The 26,049-nt window shown below is 46.5% G+C and overlaps 1 protein-coding gene across 4 annotated transcripts in view; it reads right to left on the reverse strand.

Annotated features, from left to right (window-relative positions):
- Positions 1 to 11,336: 11,336 nt before the first annotated feature.
- Positions 11,337 to 26,049, reverse strand: part of ZNF777 (zinc finger protein 777) — a 66,819-nt gene continuing 52,106 nt past the window's right edge. For all 4 annotated transcript variants that reach the window (XM_032762087.2, XM_032762088.2, XM_058427729.1 and 1 more), the window contains 2 exons: positions 16,506 to 16,757; positions 11,337 to 12,862 (listed from right to left, as the gene is read on the reverse strand). In XM_032762087.2, coding sequence (XP_032617978.1) covers positions 11,706 to 12,862; positions 16,506 to 16,757 — 1,409 coding nt within the window. In that variant the 3' untranslated portion in view covers positions 11,337 to 11,705. The remainder of the gene's footprint in view (positions 12,863 to 16,505; positions 16,758 to 26,049) is intronic.

The raw sequence follows: 26,049 nt of genomic DNA on the forward strand, positions 1-26,049 counted from the left end.
CTGGTTTCTGCCCCTGAGGAGCAGATTTAGGTGGAGGAGGCACACATGAACATCCACTGTCACTCGGTGTCACTTCAATGATAACTGTCTTAAGTTCTGTGAACCTAGAAAGGGGAAGGGGGAGAGTGGGCACCACAGTTACCCTAAGCTGGCGTATTCCAGAGGCCTTCTCTGAGGGAGTGACATTTCCACAACACCGTGCAGGAGGAAGGAACGTTAGTTAGGAGATGAGCGGCCCAGGAAGTTGGGCGGCATGGATGAAGCCTGAGGCAGTGGGGTGCCAAGAGCAGAGAGAAGGTCAGGGTGCTGGAGTCTGGGGGGCAGCCTGTGTGGACTGAGTAGGGTCTTCCCAAAGTTCATGTCCTTCCAAGAACCTCAGGAGGTGACCTTCTTTGGAAATAGGGTCATTTTTCGATGTAATAGTTAATTAAGACCAGGTCATCCTGGAGCAGGGTGGGCCCTCAGTCCAATATGACTGTTATCAGAAGAGAGGAGACACAGGGAGCAGGCCAAGTGCACGCTGGCACGCTGCATCCAATGCTGAAGCCAGGAGAGAGGCCTAGGACGGTGTCCCTCAGAGCCTCCACTAAGAACCAACCTGGACCACACACATTGATCTTGGACCTCTGGCCTCCAGAACTGCAAGAATCCATTTCTGTTGTTTAAAGCCAACCAGTTTGTGGCACTTTGTTACAGCAACCCAAGACAGGGCCGAAAAGGCAGGCAGGGCCTAGTAGGCCCTGAAAGATTTTGGACGTTACCCTAAGAGCCATGGGGAACCGCCCAAGCAAGAGAGGACTATGATCAAATTTGCCTTTTCAAAAGATCCCCTGGCTACCCAGTGCTCCCACAGCATTCAAATCCGTTGAGTGAGGCCCCACAATAGGACAGAGGCCCTGCCGCCTGCACATCACTCACACGGAGGCACATGTCACTCAGATACACCGGGTGCTTGCCAGCCTTCCCGCCGGCCCACGGAGCAGGGCTTCCTTGCCTGCTCCCCACACGGAACTAGGGGAGACAGCCGACCTGCGGGAGGATCGTCTGGCCCTATGCCTCAAACGCCTTAGAAAACGCTCGTGCCCTGGACCAGGCAGTTCCACTCCAGGAGGTTACTCTTTGTATGGCATTTGTTTTCTTTATTAGGGGGCCACCGCAGCCTGGGCTAAAGAATTTAGTCTTCGGAAAAAACTAGGCAGACATTTGAAAATGTATCAAGGAAAAAAAGTGCAGGCCGGGCGCTGTGGCTCACGCCTGTAATCCCAGCACTTTGGGAGGCCGAGGCGGGCGGATCACGAGGTCAGGAGATCGATACCAGCCTGGCTAACACGGTGAAACCCCGTCTCTACTAAAAATACAAAAAATTAGCCAGGCGTGGTGGCGGGCGCCTGTAGTCCCAGCTACTCAAGAGGCTGAGGCAGGAGAACGGCGTGAACCCGGGAGGCGGAGTTTGCAGTGAGCCGAGATCCTGCCACCGCACTCCAGCGTGGGTGACAGAGCGAGACTCCGTTTCAAAAAAAAAAAAAAAAACCAAAACAACAACAAAAGTGCAGCCTATCATGAGAGAGCGCCTCCAGGTCCACCTCCGCATGGGACAAACAGCGAGCGGCCAGGAGCTGGGCCTCAGCCTTGGTTTCCTCATCTGCACAACGAGAAAAGTGGGTAGAATGCAGGCTGCCCGGGAAGGAGCTTGAGCAACCCTAAAGCTCGGGGTCAATTCACGGAGTCCCCTCTCCTTCTGGGACCCAAGGCCCTCCGGGTCTTCTGTGCTGTTTTGTGCCGTGGGTTGAGCCTTCGAGGTGGGGTAGGTCCCTTACTTCCTGTGCTCTCAGATTCCTGCGGCCGCACCTTTGTTCGCACCAACTGTGTTTGCTCAGCTGTGTTTGCATTAACTGTGTTTGAACGGGGATTTGCTGGGGCCTTGGGCCGGCAGGCCAGAGTGTGCAAGAAAAGCAACCTGAGTGCGGCTCCTGCTAACCAGGGCTGGCTCCGGGCTGCGGCTGGGCGGCTCCCGCACTGCGACTAAGGGCCAGCCGGCTGGCAGGCGGGACTGGGGCTCGGATGTCGGGACTAGCGGGTCCCTGGCGCTAGGCGGCCGCCACCACCGAGAAGGCCGCGCGCATTCCTAGAGCGGCCGCCAGCGGCCAGGTGAGGGCGCCGCGGCCTCCGGGGCCTCCCCGGCTCTGGCCGGCAGGGGGCAGCGCGCGGCCCCGCGCGGCCCGACGTGGCGCTGGCCCGGGAGGCAGCCAGTGAGCCGCCGGCGCGCCCTGCCGGGCACCCAGCAGCGCGCTCCCGTTCTCATCAGACGGGAGAAAAAACGCCCAGGCAGAGGAACGTCTAAAAGTCAAGTCATCAAAATTAATCGAGAAAATGTGTATATTTAAAATATGGAGACGCATACATCTTTAAAATTATAATCGTTTGTGTTAAATCCTTGCTCCATTGGCTCGCAGCTGCACTCACAGCACCGCTGAGACCGACACGGTTGTGCCCCATCCCACAGGCGCCAAATAGGGGGAGCAGGGTTTTAGGAGCTCGCGTAGGGCCTCTCGGGCGGCAGCAATGGAGCCGCGAGGCCGGCGGGGAGATCGAGGACGGGACCCGCTGAGCTCTGGGTGAGCTGGGGGCACTCGAGGGGACCTGGACTGGGCCAGAGGCCTGGCTTGGGGGAGGGCCCCTTCCCGGGTCCCCAAGGCCCCGGTGTGCCGCTGCCGTAGGGAAGCAGGAAGGCACGGCCGCGTCAGGCGACCTGAACGAGAGAAAGCCCAGGGTCGCCGCCCGCGGGCGCGGCTGGTGTTCATACCCAGCCAGGAAGGGTGGGCGGGCGTCGGGTGCCACATGGCGTGCGTGGCGCTGTCCCCGCAGTCCTGCTTGCTGCCCGTCCCTGGACTCCTTATCAGGCAGCTAGGTGACCTTGCTGCAAAGGGCAGGGCCGTGGAGCAGGATTTCTGCCGCACACCAGCCACCTGCAACGGTGGTAAGAGGATTTGGCAGTGATCCGGGTACTCTACCTAATATTGGGGCTGAAATATCAGAAGGAATGATAAAATCCATTTTTAAGTGATAGCGTTTTTTTTTTTTTTTTTTTTGAGACGGAGTCTGGCTCTGTCTCCCAGGCTGGAGTGCGGTGGCGCGATCTCGGCTCACTGCAAGCTCCACCTCCCGGGTTCACGCCATTCTCCTGCCTCAGCCTCTCCGAGTAGCTGGGACTACAGGCGCCCGCCACCACGCCCGGCTAATTTTTTTTTTGTATTTTTTTTTTTTTTAGTAGAGACGGGGTTTCACCGTGGTCTCGATCTCCTGACCTCGTGATCCGCCCGCCTCGGCCTCCCAAAGTGCTGGGATTACAAGCGTGAGCCACCGCGCCCAGCCAGCGTTTAAAGGTGTTGGATCAGTTTTAACGAAGGAAATCATCTCCATCCCAGCTGGGCAGAGATTTGGGATTGTACCCGTGTTTCTTCCCGCACATTGTCACCTGTGGCTTGTTCATCCGTTCATTTCACGTGCACTGAGGACCTCTGAGGACCTTGCGCCAGACTCTGGAGCAAGCGCGAAATGAACAAAAGCCGGCCCTGCCCTTGGGAAAAATCAAACACACAATGGCCGCTGAGTGCACGCTCCGAGCACGCGACAAGCCCTGGAAAGCCCGGTAGAGGGGACCCTTCAACCTCCCGCAGTGATGCGTGTGTGGCCAGGGGTCTTGCAAGGCTGCACCTTGCACCTGAATCTCCCGTTGCCTTCACTGTGGAAGCGTTTGCTGTAAAAATAACATGGGGGTTGGGGCGGGGGAGACGTCTTTGTAGCTTTCTCACAGGGCTTAAGACATCTGTCCTGCTATCTTCCCCGGCCTTCCAGGGATTCTCAGTGGATGTTAGCTCTCTGGATTTCACTGGCAAGGTTATAGAGACTTACCATTTTCTGATAAGAACATCTGCCAAGTAACTTATAGAGAATAGGAAAGCATGCATATCCCACAAGGAAAAAAAATAAACCTAAGAAACTGTTCTATCAACGAATTAAGTAAGCATAGAGTGTGTCACTGGATAAATTAAACATACAGAGTTTGGATTGAGGCTAGGAAAAGTTGAAGCAAGAGAAAAGGAGCCCTGGTGACTTGCCCAGGGCAGAGGTTTTTGAAGTGAGCTTCCTCCTTGGAGACCCCTCAGTACAGGGGGAGTTTGGGAAGACGGGGGCGCCAGAGCAGGTAGGCTTGGCTCCCTCTCCAGCCTCTTAAGGCACGAGTTATTTTACATATTTAGCTTCTGAAAATTGTTTTATTTAAACAAGGGATTCCAGAGGCTACAAACAAAAGCTTGAAAACACTGACAGATGAAGTGCAAAAAATTTGGCTGATCATTATAAATTTTATAAAGATTTCATGTCCTGAATCTGAAAGAGATTCTAAAATATATTACAGATTTAGTTCTACAGAGAAGGGATGAACTCGTCCAAGTAATTTCACAGGTGGAGACGGTTAAAAGTCCTCATACTGGGTGGTAAATAAAATTGATTTCTTCCACAGTTACGGAAAAGACTTGATATCTTCTCTTGGAGAAATAAGGGACTCATTCAATTTTAAGTTTTTATTGTTTAGAACATAGAAATTCCTTCTACAACCAGAAAAAAATGCTATTTTCATTTGGGGGCAAAGAATTTTAAATAAGATTCTGGAATTCTGTTATGTGATTATTACATACTAACGAGAGCTCATCTTTTTGGTAAAATGAACGCCCAAGCATGTTTGCATGCAATTAACGTTTGTTTCAAGACTCTGAAGAGCTGGCAACAATTTGGGCAAGGAAAATGTGTCTATTTCTCTCAATTTGTCTACTGTACGAATTAAACACACCAGAGATTGGCTTAAATTGGTCTGAATATTGACTTGCTTTTTTAGCAGCACTCTGAAACATTTGAGGTTTTTTTTCTCCCAAACATTTCAGAATGCATCACTAGATAAATTGGCTTGGTAAGGCATTGATTAATTCAAGATACAGTAAGGAACCACTGGGTTAAAGTGGGAAAGAAATAATACAAATTTTAGTTGGACAGTCATTGTTATTGTTCAGGGGGTAACTATGGGAACCAACTTAGTGTCTTTACTTTTGGACAAAATTAATGTGATTTATAGTGATGACTATCATCCAAATAGAAAAATATATACAGAATTTTTTTTAAGAGACAGATTCTCACTATGTTGCTCAGAGTGGTCTCAAACTTCTGGGCTCAAGCGATCCTCCTTCTTAGACCTCCCAAAGTGCTGGGATTACAGGTGTGAACCACCACACCCAGCAGAAATTTTTTGCATAGGCCAGACGCAGTGGTTCATACCTATAATCCCAGCACTTTGGGAGGCCTATGGAGGAGGACTGCTTGAGTCCAGGAGTTTGGGACCAGTCTAGACAATGTAGTGAGACCGCGTCTCTACTAAAAATAAGAAAATTAGGCTTGGTGGCTCACGCCTGTGGTCCCAGCTACTCAGGAGGCTGAGGCGGGAGGATCACCCGAATGTGGGAGGTCCAGGCTGTAGTGAGCCATGATGTCGCCATCGTACTCCAGCCTGAGACAGAGCAAGACCCTGTCTCAAAAAATAAATAAATACGTTTATCTTAAATTTTAGAATTTGCATAATTTACCTGCAGCAAATTTGATCATGGGACCATGTAGTTCTTGGCTGGTACCTTCTGTGGAAAAATGGCAAATTTCACCTTTCATACTTGTTTACTTTTCTTAATTGAGTTTAGCTTAAATCCAAGCTATTTCAATCCTTTGAGGGCATACTTTGATTATTTGTGTATCCTGTAAATGAAGAGCTGATTGCATTTAATTTTTACGAAGATTTTACGCTTATTAGACTATACTGATTTTAAGAAGAAACAGTCTGTTGTCCTGATAATCATTCTTTAAATAAAATTACTAGCAGGGATAGAAATTTTCATTGATACATTTTGTCATTAAAATTCAATTTTCCATTACCTAAATTAATAGACAGCAGTGATGCTCCTGTCTTATAATACTTGAGTTATTTTGAGATATTATTTTACAAAGAGAAGCAGTGAGTTTCATTCATGCAGTAGTGGCGGGGAGGGAACGGTGAGAACTCAGAGGTAGCATTGAGCCGGCAGGATTAGAGTCAAGGGTGTATTTTATGTTATTAGGGAGCAGGTATGTCTTCCTTATAATAATCTCCTTCATGCAACTACTCCTCTGACTGATAAACAAATGGCTTCTTAGGTCCTAACATCAGAAATAAACAGAGAAAGGTGGCCTCTTGCCATAACAGTGCTCTCCCCAAAGTCCCTAAGGTATAGAGGGCTCAGTCTAAAATGGGGGCTGGATTGGTGTTCTAACCAATGTGCCCAGGAACACCTATTCTATCCTGGTCAGGTGAACCTCAGCGCCTATCCCAATGTCGCCTGGGCTTGGCTGGCCAGGCAGCCAGGGAACTGTGCTTTCAGACAGGTCCAGACTCACATGCTGTGCCCATAGATAGTGAAAGCTGCAAATCAAAGAGAAATAATCATGTTTTGCCCTTTTTATTAAGGATCCATGTTGAAATTGTGAGGCAGTATATATCAGCGCTTAATAGCACACAACTGGGGTTCCCACCCACTTAGGTTTAAATTCTGGCCCTGTGACCTTGGCTGCTGATTGCTGAACCTCTCTAAACTTCATCTGTTGAAGGGGACACAAATACCAATTTCACAGGTTGTTGCAAGATAATATGAAAGGAAAGCATTTATGATTTGGCACAGTGACTGCAGCATGGTAAAACTCAATGAACTGTAGTGATTTTAGTTATTATCTTTAATAAACTTATGGCTAGTTCTGACTTCTGAACAGAACTTTTCACGTAAGGTTGCAATCAATAGTACTATGTTTAATGTTTTCTTTCCTTTCTTTCTATCTTGGTCTTTTTCCCTTTTTTCCTTCCTTTCACCTTCCTTTCCTTTCTTTTTTTTAGAAAAATCATTTAACCTGGAGCTATCCTTTGTAGAAAACAAATAAAAGGGCTAAAGTCTATATTTTAACTAAAATTCCTCATTTCAAGGAAACCAACTAGAAATGGTAGATGTAAAGTTGATTTTTTTTTTACAAATTGTCATCTAGAAGTTGCCACTATGACTGGGAAGCAACAAGAGGCTTCAGCAGCAGTAATGCTTTCCAGAGCGCTGCAGGAGAGGCCCTGGCCTGACTCAACGTTGCCCTGGCAACAGTAGGGCCTGGAAGGCCTCTGTCCCTGATCCCTTAATCTGAGGAGCTGCCACCACAGTGCTTCAGGAAAGGTCTCCCACAGACACCTAGCTGGTTCAGGCTACATCCACTGAAGAGGAATGAAGAAAAGCTGGGGATGCAGTCCTTTGCCAGAGACAGCCGCCTAAAGGCCTCTCTGATGGTCCCAGCTTTCCAGATCCCCAGAGGCTTAATCAGGCTGCCAGTCTCCACCAGATGCTAAGTACTGTGAAGGCAGCCATGGATTCCTAATCCTCTTGTGTTTCCCACAGAGCCCAGCACAATTCTTTGCACACAAGTGGTGCTTAATAAATACTGGGGGGGGCTGTGAGACAGTGAGCATCCCCTCGGCACTAGCTCTGCCTGTCCCACCTGTGATCTCAGAGGACCCAACTCCTCTCCTCTTCATTTCTCAGCTATAAAATGCTAGGGTTCAGCGCTAAGGGTTTTTTCCTGCCTTGAACGTTCTTTTTTATCCTCTTACTGTGTTCATCGTTTTGGCAAATGCACAGAGCATGTTCTGTTTAATATATTCTCTTTCCCCCAATTTTATCTTCAGTCAAAAAATCTGGAGGCAAAATGGAATAATTTAAAAGAGGTGCTGGCTTTTCTTTTTTCAGCAACCATACCGGCCCCAGGAAAAGAACTTTTTGGCCAAGCACATGGGCTTTGGAGTCAAAGAACTGAGTTCAAATCCTGGCCCTACTATTTGGTTGCTGTGTGACTTTGGGCCTACTTAACCTCCCTGAGCTTGGAGCTCTTCACCTATAAAATGGATGTAATGAAACATACATCAGAGCTATGAAGGGATGTATGTAAAGTCTTCCAAAGTAGGAAGCTCTCAATAAATCGTAGTTATTCCTTCTGCTACACAGCTTTATGGGGCCAAGAGCAACAGGCAACTTAGGAGTTCACAAGCCTGACTTTCTAATTAAATTAAGGGCACCCAAGAAAAGCACTGTGAAAGAGGACCAGAAAACCCAGCGAGGTGGGGTACTACCTCCTGCAAACTCTGGAGTGTGGCCAAGGGGTGAACTGAAACCCTGTCCACTCCTAGATAAGGACCATGATATAGTTGTGGTTTAATTTGTACTTTCTTACACCAAAATAATCTACATTTGCCTACTGAAATTTCTTTCTCAAAGATTCATTCTTTTAGGATGTAACACTGGCCCACTACCAACTTGAGCTTCTGTTTGAAATTAGTAAACTCTTATTGAGACCTTAGTATCTGCCAGTGTCTTTCCTATGTATTTATTGTGATTTAAGCCTCAGAACAATGGGAACTTTATTATCCCCATTTAACAGATGAGGAAATTGATGTTCTGTTAATTAACTTGTTCAAGGCCATATAACTATGAAGTTTAAAGCCACGTCTTTTTGACACCAGAGACTATCTACACTTTAGGAACCAATAGCAGAGATTAGGGCAAATGGAAAGTGAGATTCAAGATGGTGGCGAGAAGTCAGGACAAGGGGAGAGACGATTTGGGGCACAGGGTGCTGGGCACTTAGGAAGCAGAGGCATGAGGAGGGAGTCAGAGCCAAGGACGGGGACGTAGAAGTCAGGGAAGTCATGGCAGCCCAGCTACGTGTAAGATGAACCAATCTTGACATACTATGATGTGTCCTGAAAGACTTTAAATGGTATTCCAATAGACAGAGACGTAAGGATGCACGAACCAGGCTGTTCCAGTTGATGAAATAAATTGTCAGTTAAAAGAAAAAGAAATAACAATCTTTGACTATATTTGGTTTAATCCTTTTAAAAAACAAATTTCAGATGGGAGCAATGGCTCATGCCTGTAATCCCAGCACTCTGGGAGGCTGAGGTGGGAAGATGGCTTAAGGCCAGGAGTTTGAGACCAGCCTGGGCAACACAGAAAGACTCCCCCATCTCCAAAAAAATTAAAAAAAAATTAGCTGGGTGTGGTGGTGCACACCTGTAGTCCCCCAGCTACTCGAGAGGCTGAGGCAGGAGGACTGCTTGAGCCTAAGCAGTTGAGGTCAGAGTGAGCCACGATCGTGCCACCACATGCCAGCCTAGGTGACAGTGCAAGACCCTGTCTCAGAAAACAAACAAGCAAAACAAAACAACCACCCAGATTTCCTAGGAAAAGAAAGCCTCTCAAGCACCATTCTCATTTGACCCCATAATGTCCTGCTAACTTCATGTGACAAATGAAGTTCCTCTCTGAGTCTCCCACATGGATTCTGTCCCACACCACCTCCGTCTCCCTTCAAGCTGGACATTTCCGGCACTCTTTGGTCCTCCAATTCCAGAGCTAGTAAAAATTCAGGGCAGCAACAGCCCTCTACCAAATACCTCCCCAAATTCCTCCACTAACAACTCTTTGAGACTTCAAATATCCTCACGTTCAAAAGAACCATTTCCCCTGCCATCCCTTCAACCTCCACCCACGGGTTCTGTTATCTGCAACCCGGCCGTGGAACAGAGCTGGTTCTCCCACACCTGACTGTTAGATTTCTTTGCCTTCTACCAGATTCAGTCCCTGGATAGCTATTTGTGTCATCTCTCTCTCCTACTCAGCAATCTTCAATGGTTTTTCCTACAAGATCCAATTCAAAGTCTGCAGCCTTGAAGTCTTAGATCCTCTCTGCACCCCTAGTCTACTCCAAACCAACATTTGGCCGTTTTTCCTAGACAGGCCCTTTCCTCCAGCTGAGGTTTAATCCATCACTGCTCCTGATCTTACATGCAGCCTACTCTCCACACTTTTCCTTTTACGACCACCCCCACCAAGAAAGCTTTCCTCATTTTTCTCATCTATGGAAATCCTCTCCATCCTGCAGGCCCAGCTCAGATTCCACCTCCTGGGGGAAGCTGTCCTCCTGCAGGCCCCCTCTGCCTGGCAACTGGTGAAGCTGACTGCACACTACCGGTACTACCTGCCCACGTATCTGCACCAGCCTCGCAGCTGATGCTTGAGGTCTTGGTGGAAACTGCCCATCAGTTCTTCACGCCAGCCCAGACCTCTGCTCCCTCCTCTGGCCACCATCCCTATGTCCTACCATCGACTTAGAAATTCAGTCTAAATGGAGAAGCTTCACATGTGAGATCTTGTGCTATCACTTCCCCTTTCTGTGCTTAGCTTACGAACTCTTTATACAAAGCAGAGGGAGTTGATGATCTCTGTGGTCCCCTGAAAGTCAAGAGTGTATCACCCTCTTCCTCCAAATCCCCTTTTTTGACCCCCCTTCAAGTATCTTGTCACAACTTGACAGGCCTGGCTTCAGCAGTGCTCTCCTCTCAGGCCAGTCTGTCCGCTTTCAGCCCAGCTTCCCCAGTGTGCGAGGCTGAGCTGTGCACTCTGCTAGCCTCCATGAATTATCCTTTCGAATGGCCTGAATTCTCTCTGGGCCACTGCCAAACCCATCAGCAGAGTAAATCGCTCTGTGGGCAATGTAATATGCCTGCAGTTTCTCTTTTTGTAAGAGAGAGCTGGAGACAGATGGGAAATGAATGAATACCTAGAGAAACCAGGGTTCGTCAGTGCAATCAATCAGCAAGTCCAGAGTAGCTTTGGTGCAACATTCAAATAAAAAATGTTCTGACTGGTGCCTTTTGGGGCTTCCGCAGACTGGCACCAGGGGCCTCTGCACCTCTTCCCTAGGCTTCCCTCCCGCCACCCTACTCCTCAGCCAGCTGCATTTCAAGCTACGCAGGAACGCCTGGGCACTGAAGGCAGCGCCCAGCTTTTGCTACAGGACCTTCTTTCCAGCTCATTCCAAACCTGACCGTCACTCTCCCTGACCACGCTAGTCAACTGGGACCTATTCCGTCCTGAGCTCCCAGCATCCTCATGGACTCCAGGGCAGACGCGATGGTCTGGGGCTCCCGCGGTCCCTTAGACGTCACTCCTGCCTCTCCTTCTCCATTTCAGAACCGGCGGGATCAGCAACTCCTTCACCACCCAAACGGAGAAGGAACACAAAAAAGGGTCCCAACAGAACCTGTCAACTGACACTAGCATATGTCCCTCGGGCCTTCTCAACCCCTCCCCTTCAAACCAAACAAAAACGGCAAACAGGAAACGCTCGTCTTTTAAAAATTACTCTATTATTATCATCAAATAGAACCACAGTATCCAAAAGGTAATTATAAAGTTCTATCCCCAACTAGATGGGCCCTACACCGCCCCTCTGAGTGGCCGGCGGCCAAATCACGCCCCCCGTGCTGATTGGTTTCATCCATTTTATTGTCAAGGAAATTAACAGCCCGAAAGGGTTCCCCAGGTCCGCGCCCTCCCCCCTGGGGCCCCCGGGGAAACGCGGCAGCAAGGGACCTGGTCTCACTGCCCCCATGTCCTTGGGAGGAGGGACGAGAGGAGAGGGGAGCTCACGGCAAAGGGGCTAGGGGGCGCCCCGCCCCCGCCCGCTAGGCTCGGGCCTGGCGGTGTCCGCGGGGGGCTCGGCCCGCGCACCTGGCCGGGCGGCAGCGGCGGGGCGCGCGCTCACTCGCCCGTGTGGGTCCGCAGGTGGTACTTGAGCGACTGCTTGTAGCGGAAGCACTTAGCGCAGTGCGTGCAGGGGTAGGGCCGCTCGCCCGTGTGCGCGCGCTGGTGCTCCAGCAGGTGGTGCTTCTGCGTGAAGCGCTTGCCGCACTCGGCGCAGTGGTAGGGCCGCTCGCCTGTGTGGATGCGCCGGTGCTCCAGGAGGTGGTGCTTGCGGATGAAGCTCTTGCCGCACTCGGGGCAGGCGTGCGGCCGCTCGCGCGAGTGCACGCGGCAGTGGTTGGTGAGCTTGGACTTCTCGCTGAAGCTCTTCTCGCACTCGGGGCACTTGAAGGGCCGCTCGCCCGTGTGAGTCCGCTGGTGGCGCAGCAGGTGCGAGGGGCGGCTGAAGCTCTTGCCGCACAGGCTGCAGATGAAGGAGACCTCATGCTTGCCCGCGTGCACGCGCTGATGGATCACCAGGCTGATGTGCAGGCGGAAGCTCTTCTTGCACTCGGGGCACGTGTAGGGCCGCTCGCCCGTGTGCGTGATCTGGTGTTTGGTCAGGCTGGACTTGTGGCTGAAGCTGCTGTCGCACTCGGGGCACTTGTAGGGCTTGGGGCCACCGCCGCCGCTACCCGAGCTGGGTGACTTGGGACGCGGCTTGAGAGCGTGCTTGGGGTTGAACGTGGGCCCGCGTTCGGGTGAGACGCAGCCTCCGCGCACGCGGTGGATGCGCTGGTGCAGCGTGAGCTGTTGCTTGTGCCGGAAGCTGATCTCGCACTCGGCGCACTCGTAGGGCCCCTCCTTGATGTGGTTGCGCTGGTGGATGATGAGGTTGATCTTCAGGCGGAAGCTCTTGCCGCACTCCATGCAGGTGAAGGGCCGCTCGCCGCGCCGGTTCCGCTGCTGCTGGCTCGAAGCTCCACGGTTGTCGCTCAGGTGCCGCTCACCGTGCACGGAGGGCGCCAGCCTTTTCACTGCGGGGTTTCCTAGCTGCAGGGGCGGGGGGCTCTCCTCGCCCTCGGGGGACATCTCCCCAGGCAGCGGGGTCTGGTACATACTGGCCTCATATCTCCCGGACAGCTGCCCAAGGGATTGCAAGTGCTGCGGCAGCTCATCTTCCTCCTCCTCTTCTTCCTCCTCATCTTGTTCCTCTGTCTTGATCACGATCCCCTCTGCTCGAGGGACAGAGAGAGAAAGTCGTTAGCTGCTGCCTGGCGCCTCTAACCTACCTGGATGGAGGTACAGCATTGCTTCACCCTCACCAAAACATTGCAATATTGGCCCAAATTCCTTCTTTTGGGAAAATTCCCCTCATTGCGGCCCCTGGTCCGCTCCCCTCCCCAAACGGGGTAGACGCGTAACCCAGACAGGCCTTGCTGTTTGGTTCAGGAATGAGTCCAGACTTAAAAGGGGCTAAAAAGAGTCCTCTTTGAATTTTATACGGAGGACCGCGGGGGAAATCGCTTCCTGTTGGTTATGATGCGAAACTGCTGGTACAGCCGGACCCAGCAGGAAAGAAGGAAACCAGTACACACAGCCGGTGTGGGAACACCTGGATCCACCCATGCCTGATGCTGGAATGCTCACGATTCTCTATATATGAGCGATACACACCCCTTTTTCCATTAGGCTACTTAAAGGCTGGGTTTCTACCAGCTGTACCAAAGTGTCTCCACTCCTAAGGTTCTCAGTCTTTGCCCCTCTGAGGACATCTCTCCCTGAACTCTACTCAGACGGGCCCACTTCTTTCCTAATCCACTTGGAGATTTCTCCTCTTGGTGCCCTTCCTCACCTTCCTCCAGAAATTTTCCTCTCCTCTCCACGTCTGCCTTGATGATCAAAACCTACAGCACGCCACCCCTCCTTGGAGCCCACAGTACTCGCTGGTGCCCACCCCAGGAATCAGGAACCCAGCCTTTTGCAGCCTCTCATGGGTGGAAGATGCACCGGCACAGTCAGACTCGACCACCCTTGAATCTGGATCAGGTGCAGGCAGTGCATGCCCCACCCGGGGATGCCCCCTCAACTCTCTAGCCTGGTCCTTTATGATAATGTAAGTTTTAGAGAAAAAAAGTGGCTCCCGACTCCTGCTTGAGTTTTCTCAAGTGCCTTGTACTTATTTGGCACTAACTGGCGAGTTCTATTTTTAGTCACCAGCTTTGTGTGACATAAGAAAGTCACTTCTTATGTCACTTCTCTGGACCCATCTGTGACAGAAGACACAAAAACTCTATGTTTGAAGAATAATTAAAAACAAACCAACAAGACCTTTTCAGAGCACTCATACCTGTCCTCTCTTTTCATGAGCACAATATCTTCTTATAGGGCAGTCAAGCAAGAATTCTCCCCATTTTACAGATGGGTCATCCAAGCCCAGAGATATCAAGTGATGTTTCCAAAGAGAAAACGAAGTCCTAGGCCTTTCCAGAGCTTGCAGGTTGGGACCCACCTGGTCTACCTCCTCAAGTAACATGGACCGAAGCTAGCAATGTTTGTGACCCAGCCAACGTCTTGTAACGTTGCTAGTGACTCCCTGTCCTTAGAACTTCCTTGGCCCCCTCTACAGCCAGTGAACTACAGTGGTAAAATTAGGACACAGGTGTGCTGAGTCAAGGCTGCCTCAGCAGTGTTAGGACTCTCAGCAAGAAGCAACCCCGAACATCCTTGGAGCATGATGCCTAAAAGATCAAGGAGCAGGCAGCTGCACAATGTGGTAACTAGCTGCCCTGGTGTTTATCCCGAAAATACTGAGTATGTCTGAAAGGCAAAGGGGAAAATAGATCCTAAGAAGCGCTAAACTCTCCTTGCGCATCAAAGGTGCTTATTTCTTTTATTTTTTGAGAGAGACTGAGTCTGGCTCTATCGCTCAGGCTGGAGTGCAGTGGCACGATCTCGGTTCACTGCAACCTCTGCCTCCTGGGTTCAAGCGATTCTTGTGCCTCAGCCTCCCGAGTAGCTGGGATTACAGGCACCTGCTACCGTGCCCAGCTAATTTTTGTACTTTTAGTAGAGATGGGGTTTCACCACATTGGACAGGCTAGTCTCGAACTCCTGACCTCAAGTGATCCGCCTGCCGTGGCCTCCCAAAGTGCTGGGATTACAGGCATGAGCCACCGCGCCTGGCCGAAGGTGCTTTTTTCTTAATGGAATGATAAACACCAAACATTTGGCCCTAAAACTCAAGACTCAAAACTCCACAAACTACTGTTTAGTAGTTTTCTAAAGTTCTACTGCAATTAATGGGGACTGCTCAAAAGGCAATCGAGTTTATACAATGATGGTCCCAATTTAGCATATACTCAGAATTTACCTTATGTCTTTTCACTATTCTTTTATGAAAGACAGCATGGTATGTCAAAAATACTTCCGAAATACCATGGAGTTACTTAAAAATAAGGTGGTAGATCCATATATGTACATATTTTTGAGACAGTGTCTTGCTCTGTCACCCAGGCTGGAGTGCAGTGATACAATCATGGTTCACTGCAACCTCAGCCTCTCAGCTTCAACCAATCCTCCCACCTGAGCCTCCCGAGGAGCTGAGACTACAGGCATGCGCCAGCATTCTCGGCTAATTTTTAAATTTTTTGTAGAGATGGGGTCTTCCTATGTTGCCTGGGCTGGCCATAAACTCCTGGGCTCAAGCAATCCCCCTGCTTTTGCTTCCTAAAGTGCTGGGATTACAGGTGTGAGTCACTGCTCTGGGCCTAGATCCATATCTTTTGACCAACGAGATGGTCATTAATAAAATACCATGGAGTATTTTATTAAGTGCAAAAAGGCAAATTGTAGAGGAATTATCTACAGATAATTTTTAAACATTTTAATCAATATAATACTTTCAAAAACAGAAATGGATGTGGATCTATTTCTAAATATAAAAATACTATACAAACATGTAATGGTGAATGACTCACACATAAACGAAACATCCAGACAAAAACAAAAGTCCACGTGGGTTCTACCAATTTTTCAAGGAACACACTCAATTCCTATTTTTTTTTTTCAGAATACAGAACCACAGCAAAAGCTGCCCATTTCATCTGATACGTCCAGTATAATACTGTTTCCAAAATTAGATGAGAATAATTCAAGAAAACGTTCATTTCATTTATGAATAGTTGTCTAACTTGAGTAAAATATTTATTACCTAAGTCCAATAGTGAATTCAAAAAATACATCATGATGATCAAGTAGGGCTTTTCCTGGGCCTGCCAGGATGGTTCAGCATCAGAAAATCCATCACAAAAGATGTCCTGGGATCAGGCCACCGTGAGCCCCAGTGCCTTACTGTTCTTGAACTCAGAATGAGCAAGGGTGAGCAGCATGGTGATAAAGTTTTATAATTAAAACAAAAATGAAGACTAGGTTCGACCACAGAATGCCAGTGCCATCATTATTTGAAAACCATGCTCTCCAGGGCTGAAATCTTCAAGGTAGTTGAGGCTTCTAGGGTGATATGAGATGACCAAGGACACGTTGGGAGAGTTCTAGCTTTGCCACTCTCTGTGTGGCCTTGCCGCATCTATTTAACCTCTGCCTGTAAAATGAGGGGTGGGATAGGTGAGCTCTGAGATCCCTTTGCCTGAACCAGTCTTTAGATGTAACCACTTCTTTCCTAGGTCGGAGACGGATTCTTATAAGTCCCGCATCATGGAGCCTATACTAGAGGCCGTGCTTGGTAATTCTTTCCCACCTGTTGCCCCACCAGTGTCCAGCTACCTCTCTGAAGGAACCACAGCTTTCCCAGGGGGCAGGGGCCCTCCGGGAGGCCTCATGGCAACACTTCCCCGGCCGTCCCCGCCCAGCACTCACCCGTGCAGTTCCTCTGCTGCACCAGCATCTGCTTCAGTTCGCTGAACTCGCTGGAGCCTTCCGTGGACTCCTCCAGCGTGTTCTCTGGCTCCTGCATGTCCAGGTCTGGCTGTTCCCCACAGGGGTCACCCAGCTCTGAGTCCTGAAAGCCATGCTCTTCCACCTGTCCCATCAGGGGCTCAGGTGTCTCCAAACTTTCTGAGCCCTCGTCGTTGGTCTGTACCTCGATCTTAATCACGATCCCATCATGTGCTGAGAGAGGGTGGGCAGGGGTGAGGAGGAGAAAAGAACCCAGAACGTTCATGCCAACTGCCCAGGTTTCTGCAGCCCTACAATTTACATCTCAATAAGTCTTATCTTAGAGACCCTGAAGAAATGTAATATTGAGTTGGAAATGAGTAGACACAGAATTTTCTGGACACCTTATAGCTTTGAATACCAATACAAAGTGTAGTCAAGTTAAAATAGATGCAAAGTTTGTCTTCCATGAGCTCCATAATTAAAAAAAAATTCAGCATTGTCAGGGTTTATTTTTACTCTCATTTTTTCAATAGAGAAAGGTCTCACTCTGTCACCCAGGCTCAATTGCAGTGGTGTGATCATAGCTCACTGCAGCCTTGCACTCCTGGGCTTACGGGATCCTCCCATCTCAGCCTCCCAAAGTGCTGGGATGACAGGCATGAATGAGTCACTGCGCCCAGCCAGGGTTTATTTTAAAGAGATGCTCATTCCCTTTCTCAGTCAGACCAGCCAACTGGTACAGTTAACACAGTTTCTCTCTCATCTGCTCACTCACAATCGGGCTGATGAAGAAAAGGCCACTTCCTGACCACTCCCATCCTTCGGCCCCATACCCTGAGGTGTCCAAAAAACAGACTCACATTCCCAAGCACGCATGCATGTACACCACGGGCATTTGGGTTTATTTTTAGTTAAATAGCATCCTATTACACACTGCCTTGAAATTTGTTTTTAAACTTGCCTATAGGTCTGTAGATTAATTTCAAATGTATCATTACATACATAGGTGTCATTTTACATAAATGGGATTATAACACATTTTTGGTTTTCAGTGCAGTATTTTTTTCCATCTAATCTGCCTTCCCCTTCCTTCACTTCCCATTTCACCGCTATGACTTCCCAGGTAACTCCTATAATTTACCAGGACTTTTCTCTGTGCTTATGTTGTTATTCTAAACAACACATACACAGTTATATGTTTTTTTTTTTTTGTCACTATTGGCCTCTTCTGTGTTCCTCTACTCAAATATCTTGTAGAAATCCCTTCAAACCAATTTCTTTTTTTTTTTTTTTTTTCAGATGGAGTCTCACTCTGTCGCCCATACTGGAGTGCGATGGCGTGGTCTTGGTTCACTGCAAGCTCCACCTCCTGGCTTCAAGCAATTCTCCTGCCTCAGCCTCCCGAGTAGCTGGGATTACAGGCACCTGCCACCATGCCCGGCTATTTTTTGCATTTTTAGTAGAGACCGAGTTTCACCATGTTGGTCAGGCTGGTCTGGAACTCCTGACCTCATGATCTGCCCACCTCGGCCTCCCAAAGTGCTGGGATTACAGGCGTGAGTCTCCTCACCTGCCTTTTTTTTTTTTTCTTGAGACAGAGTCTTCCTCTGTTGCCCAGGCTGAAGTGCAGTGGCGTGATATCAGCTCACTGTAACCTCTACCTCCCAGGTTCAAGTGATTCTTGTGCCTCAGCCTCCCAGGTAGCTGGGATTACAGGCATGCGCTACCACACCCAGCTAATTTTTTGTTTTGTTTTGTTTTAAGAGTCTTGCTCTGTCGCTCAGGCTGGAGTGCAGTGGCGCAATCGTGGCTCACTGCAAGCTCCACCTCCGGGGTTCACACCATTCTCCTGCCTCAGCCTCCCGAGTAGCTGGGATTACAGGCACACTCCACCACACCTGGCTAATTTTTTGTATTTTTTAGTAGAGATGGGGTTTCACTGTGTTAGCCAGGCTGGTCTTGATCTCCTGACCTCATGATCTGCCCGCCTCGGCCTCCCAAAGTGCTGGGATTACAGGCGTGAAATTTTTGAATTTTTAGTAGCGATGGGGTTTCACTATGTTGGCCAGGCTGGTCTCGAACTCCTGGGCTCAAGTGATCTGCCCACCTCAGCCTCCCAAAGTGCTGGAATTACAGGCATGAGCCACCACACCTGGCTTCAAATCAATTTCTACAGTGCTAATACATTGTTAAAAATGCTGTATATATTCCATGGTCAGGATAATACCGTAGCTTATTCATTCTTTCCCTAATAGAAGAACATTCACTTTTTGTTCCCAGAGTTTTGCTATGGTGAACAAATGTTTACTGCAGTAACGATAGAATATGTCATGTACAAACATATTCATTCATTCATTCATTCATTGAATGTTTATTAGCAGACACTTACTGAGCACCAACTACGTGTCATGTGGTCTAACGGCTTTTGATATATCCAGTGAAAAAAACATAGACCTTACATAAGGTGGTAGACACAATAAATAAATTACATTGTATGTTAGAAGGTGACAAGTGCTGTGAGAAAAAGAGAAAAGAAACCAGGAGATAAATGAACCAAGCAGCCTCAGTCCTGCCCTCCTGAGGCTCCTCATGCTCCTCTGCCAAATCCATTCATTCCCTTACTAAGAAATCAGACAAACTCATCGGGCTGAAAATGGGCGCTAGATGACCTAAGCTGGATTCCTTCGGATGTGCGGCACTCCTTTAATGCCTCTCTGATTCACCAACTCAACTGGTTTGGAAGTGGATGGAATATAAAGCAGCTCTAATGTTCTCTCGTTTACCCACCCCCCGCCACAGCCTTAAATGAAGACCTTTGATTCCCTCAGAACTGTGGGACTCTCCCACTCTCTCCAAAGATGTCTGTGTCCTATTCTCTATTAAAAGGAAAAGAAAAAGTCATCCATACCTCCATCCCCTACTTCCTACACTGGCTCAAAGTCACCATCTTTACCTCCCTTTTCTCTCCAGTCTCAGGGAAAGTAATGTCTCTCTTCCCTCCTCCTGTCACTGAACTCCTCTGCTTGTTTCCTTAGCCCTGCCCATTTCTTTCTCCCTGGAGTTTTGCTCCATTAGTTGTGTGCCTTTTCTCCTCTGTCTTCAATCCTTGTCTCTGCGCTAAATCGTTATGATCCCTCCACAAACATGACCACGATTCTAGCATCAGGAAAACTTCTTCCCTGACTTCACAAACTACTTAAAATATTTTGCTTGCTTACACCTTAAAATAATTTTTAAAACTAGGTACTCCTTTGCACCTTTTTGAATAAATATATAAAATGCATCAGTAACTGCAAAAGATGTAATTTCTGGAGTATTGTAAATATTGATACTTTGAAATAAACTCTTCCATCACCCTTTAATGTCGCCAATGGAATCTAAGAACCCCAGCAATTTAAAACCCACCATTATTCACTTAAAAATACATGAACAAATTCTTCTTTGATAGCTAGAATTTTTATATCATTCCTTTTCACCCTGAACTTCTATTTCTATTCCCACTTTGCCCACAGAATTTTATCCTAATAGAACATATTTATATGCTTAGAAGACTTTTACTGATCACTTCATCTACCACTCTGCCACAAAAATGTGTATGTAAGTAAGTTGAAAGTTTAATTTTGCTTTCATTTCTAATAACCACAGGTCTCTAAGTGTTCATTTTTTTTCCTGGCTTAAGTTATCCTTAGTGATTATCACTATAGAATGATAAGTAATTATCCAAGATAGAAAATAAAGAAACTTTGGGAAATGTATCTCTTATAAGGATGAATAGAAATTTTTTCCAATTAGTTTACTTATCTAGAAATCAATATTCTTATTGTAGAATGTACAGTTCAGAATCAATTTTAGTCTTTTTCATTTTTATAAATGAAACCTCATTTACATTGGGAAACCTCATTTACATAAATATGTAGATGGGCTGGAAGAAGCTTTGTTATGGAACTGTCACTCAATTCTGAACTTCTGAATTATATGCCACGAAGATCACATGGTCAACATTATCATCAAAAACTGTTTCTAATGACCTATCAGCTCACAATATGATTAGGTTCTCTTTCAATTTTGTTAAAGGTAAAATACTGCAAACAACCTAAGCTGCAAGAGAACTTGCCATCCAGGCCCCAGAGTGATGCGCTGCAGGACATGTATCTCAAAATTCTGAATGTTCTCTCTGTTTGGTGACCTGGGGGCTTTATGCCTCTGAGAAATGCTTTATAGTAAGATGGAGATGGGCAGGAAGTGACTGTTTTGTTTTGTTTTTTAAGAGATGAGGGCTTGCTCTGTTGCCTAGGCTGGAGTGCAGTGGTGAGATCATGCCTCACTGCAGCCTCAACCTCCTGGCTCAAACTACCTGCCACCTCAGCCTCTAGAGTAGCTGGGACTACAGGCATCTGCTACCATGCCCAGCTAATTTTTAAAGTTTTTGTAGAGATGAGGTCTCCCTATGTTGCCCAGGTTGGTCTCAAACACCTGGACTCAAGTGATCTTCCCACCTCGGCTTCCCACAGAGCTATGATTACAGGTATCAGCCACCATGCCCAGGAGACTTTTTTTGTTTGTTTGTTTTTTAAACTAATGGGAGATGTAGATGAGAAGCCACATTTTGGGGACCACGTGCATTGTGTGCTTTTGGCTGATCAGTTGGACAAGAAGAGATGGACTAAGAACTGGAAATTGTGCCCTCAAAGCCACCTGTATTATGTCCCTCTTGGGGAGTACCCTTGTCCCCTCAAGAGCATGGGTACCTCACCTTGAAGATTAGTGCCTTCAACACCTGGCCCTACTTCAAGACCCAACTCGAGTGTCCACCACTCCATCAAGCCTCTTCAGTGCTCTCAGCTGGACGTAGCTGTGTTCCTCCCTGCGCTCCAGGCATTCGCCTGCTCCTCTTTGTGGCACGTACTCTTTCTCCCCCAAAACAGGCAGTATGTACACACTTTCATCTCCCCTCCACTTGCTAGATAGCAGGGAATGCCAGTGTTTCCCACCAAAAACGTCTCCCCACCCCGAACAACTTTTCAAAGAGTATTGACAACCAAGCTGCATTTATTTATAAGCAGGAATTTGTTCTCCCATTTAAAAAATTAATTGAAGACACATACATTGTGGGAATATAGTTTATGAAAAAGGTAACATTTCAATCCAGTGGGGAAAAGTTTAAAAGGAATGGAGACAACTGGCTTCCTGACTAGAAAGGGAAAAAAGCTACTTCACATATTTCACATCAGATTCCTGATGAACAAAAAAATTTATGTATAAATAAGAAATTCATACCTAAGTTTTACAACTTTAAGCTGAGGAACAGGCTATTTGTAACCCTATGGGACTTCAGATATTCCTTCTGGAGGATGTTTGGTTATTCGTGCCAAACATATTAAACATGCCCAACTCTTATCAACTATAAATTTTGCTATAAATTGTTTTGAAAGGATTCTTGTAGCTTGCTGTTGCTATCATTTGGCTATAAGAAACTTATTTAATCTGTGATTGGTTTTTAATCTTTGTAATAATTCGTGTTCATAAGAACTCGTGAGGTGGGGAAAATCCTATAAATTGTTTTCAAATGTATTAAACATTTGTGAAGACTGAATTTATTAGTTACTGAAATGATATAATGCTATAGTTTTAGATATTTAGTTAAAATAAGCATTTAATTACTTAGACTCAGCAATTTTCTTTTTGTTTTCTAGGGCAAAAAAAAATTTTATTTTGTGTTTCAAATATTTTTATAGGTTTTTTTGAGATGCTCACAGACCTAAGATCTGTGATCATAGTGTTTACTAAATAAAATAGCTTGAGTAAATATTTCTACATTTGATATGAAACCCAGATTGGGAGGCTGAGGCGGGTGATGTCAGGAGTAACTCCTGACGTCAGGAGTAACTCCTGACGTCAGGAGTTCGAGACCAGCCTGGCCATCATGGTGAAACCTCGTCTCTACTAAAAAATACAAAAATTAGCTGGGCGTGGTGGCAGGGGCCTGTGATCCCAGCTACTCGGGAGGCTGAGGCAGGAGAATCGCTTGAACCCAGGAGGTGGAGGTTGCAGTGAGCCGAGATTGCACCACTGCACTCCAGCTTGGGCGACAAAGTGAGACTCTGTCTCAAAAAAAAAAAAAAAAAAAAAAAAAAACAAAAAAAAAAAAAAAAAAAAAAAAAAAAAACGGATAAATTTGAATACATAAAAGTTAAAAACTGCTATCACACACACACACAAAATATAAAAGTAAACCACAGGCCAGGCATGGTGGCTCATGCCTGTAATCCTAGCACTTTGGGAGGCCAAGGTAGGTGGATCACTGGAGGTCAGGAGTTTGAAACCAGCCTGGCCAAAATGGTGAAACTCTGTCTCTACTAAAAATACAAAAAAATTAGCTGTGCATGGTGGTGGGCGCCTGTAACCCCAGCTACTCGGGAGGCTGAGGCAGGAGAATAGCCTGAACTCGGGAGGTGGAGGTTGCAGTGAGCTGAGATAGCACCACTGCACTCCAGCCTGGGCAACAGAGTGAGACTCTGTCTAAAAAAAAAAAAAAACAGTAAACCACAAACTGGGAAAAGTATTCACATACATACTGTCAGACAAGAGCTAATAACCTTAATATTTTAAAAGCTTTTTACAAATCAATAATAAAAAGACGAGTAATCCAAAAGAACAACAACAAAGATTATTCACAGAGTAGTAAGACATACTAGTAATCAATAAAGGTATGAAAATATGCTCAACATCACCCTTATAGAAAGTCAAATAAAAACATCCAAATACTGTGTTTTTTCTACTTATTACTTTGGCAAATGAGAAAAAGATAAATAATACCTATTACTGGTAAGAGTGTGTAGAAACAAACATTCTCATGCTTAGAAGGGTGAAGGCATGTAAAACTGACACAAGTGATTTGAAGGGATTTGCCAGGATCTATTAAATTTTTAAGTGGGTGTATCCTTTGACCCAGAAAATCCATTTCTAAATAAATTCCAGACAAGTGCATGAAGATCTATTTATAATAATCTTTACTGAAGCACTGAAACTTGTGAACACCCTAAATGCACATCAGTGGGAGAGTATTTAAATAAATTATTAAATCAATACACAGAATACTACTGTCAGCTATGAAAAAGAACACGACAAATTTACATACTCTGACATGTAAAAATGTCAATGATATAGTATTGAAAAAAGAAACGGCCGGGCGCAGTGGCTCACGCTTGTAATCCCAGCACTTTGGGAGGCCGAGGCGGGCGGATCACGAGGTCAGGAGATCGAGACCACCGTGAAACCCCGTCTCTACTAAAAATATAAAAAATTAGCCGGGCGTGGTGGCGGGCGCCCACGAGTAGTCCCAGCTACTCGGGGAGGCTGAGGCAGGAGAATGGCGTGAACCCGGGAGGCGGAGCTTGCAGTGAGCCGAGATCGTGCCACTGCACTCCAGCCTGGGCGACAGAGCGAGACTCCGTCTCAAAAAAAAAAAAAAAAAAAGAAAAGAAAAAAGAAACTTGCCAATACTTCTATATTGTCTGAATTTTTACAATGATAATGTGTATATGTATTACTTATATAATTAAGGCTATGTGTATGTAATCACATGCACATAAAATTGGAACGAATAAACTGCTGACTCTTGAGAGAAAACTATGGGGGACTTTCACTCTCTCTGCACTTTGTGAAATTAAAAACTAGTATTGCCACATTAACTCTCTACCAGCTCAAAGTAAATAAATATTGGTTGACACTGATTTTCCAATCTTCGCATGGCTATACTTTGTTAGGTTTTTTTAATTAAAAAAATATTTTTTAAGTTATACGTGCACATAGGCTAGTTGAACATAGTTGAACAGTTCTTCAAAACTTCTTTTTTTTGAGACAGGGCTGCATCTTCCACCCCTTGGGTTCAAGTGATTCTCCTGCCTTAGCCTCCTGAGTAGCTGGGATTACAGGCATGGGCCACCAGCCCAGCTATATATACATATTTTTTGTACTTTTAGTAGAGATGGGGTTTTACCATGTTGGCCAGGCTAGTCTCAAACTCCTGACCTCAAGTGATCCACCTGCCTTGGCCTCCCAAACTGTTGGGATTAGAGGCGTGAGCCACCACATCCAACCCAAAACTTATTTTTTAAAAAGTTCTTTTCCACTCCTGTGCCCCCATTTCCTGCTCCCCGAGGCAATCACTTCAATGATTCCAGCTGACTCTTTGGTCATTTACCTCCATAACGCTAAGTAACACGCTTATATTGCTACTCTTTGAGTTTTCAATTTTAAGCATCATCCATCGACTTCCAAGGGATGAAGGTCAGAATCATCTCCTCCGAACTGATCCTGCCAATACAGTTTTGTTGTAATTTTAGTTGGATCAATATTGGGTGTTTACCTCGCTAGATTATATCAATGTTATTTATAACTAAACTCTGTAGTAGTCAGTGAGTGCTTCCTACGCCTGTAAACCTTCTCACTTTCCCTAGATCTGACACTTTTTTCTTTTGCCCAGCTTATGACTAATTACCATGAACTCAGCCCCAAACTCCCCCAACCTTACCTTGCTGTGTAACTCTCCTCTCCAAACATTCAAATATATTGGGTATTTATCCATTTCATCTACTTGGAGACAAATTTCTGAGACCTGTGGAGGTGCCCCACTCGACTGGCTGCCTCTAGGTGCACTGCTGACCTCTCGGAATGCCCCTGTGCCGTGTGCCTGGAGTGCCTCCACCTCTCTCTCAAGTTGGGGTTTGTAATGCCTCCTCCTTGGTTTACTTCCTCATTTTGGCAAAGCGCCTGCCCCAGTTTGATAAAGGATTTGTGGAGACTTGAATATCTCAAAATGTCTCAGTTTCACTCATATTTAATCGAAACAGTCTGGCTAGATATTGAATTATAAGTTGGAAAATATTTTCCTTTGGAATTTGAAAGGCACTCTCTACTGTCTTCTAGCTCCCAATGTGGTTACAAATGTCTGAGGCCATTCTAATTCTTGTTTCTTCACATGACTCTGTTTCTCTTCCCTGGAAGCTCGCAGGATTTCCTTTGTTCTCAGTTGCTCTGAAATTCCGTGCTGAAAGTGTAGGTCTATTTTCTTCCAGTGCTCTGGGCAGCTGGCTCTTTCAATCCAGAAAATTATGGCTTTAATTGGCGGGACTTATTCTTGAATTATTTTGTTGATAATTCCCACCCGTTTCTGCTACTCTGTTTTTCTGGATATTCCTATTATCTGGACGTTGGCTTCCATCCTTCAGTTTTCTTATTCTTTCCCTATTCCCTTCCATCCTTTATTTTTATTTTTTTCCCTATTTTCTTTTCTTTTAGCTTTATTTTCTGGGATGTGTGCTTATCCTCCAACACTGCTCCTGAGTCTCTAATTTGTACTATTACATTTTTTATTTCCAGGAGTTCCTTTCTATTCTTTTTTTAAAAAACAAGCATTACACTTCTGTGTCATGAACGCATTCACTTATTTGATTTTAAGGATTTTACATGTAAGTATTCATATATACATTTTTTCCTCTCTGCATGGTCTCTGTTCCTCTAA

The sequence above is a fragment of the Hylobates moloch genome, unplaced genomic scaffold (assembly GCF_009828535.3).
Source record: "Hylobates moloch isolate HMO894 unplaced genomic scaffold, HMol_V3 SCAFFOLD_1, whole genome shotgun sequence".
Classification (NCBI taxonomy): Eukaryota; Metazoa; Chordata; class Mammalia; order Primates; family Hylobatidae; genus Hylobates; species Hylobates moloch.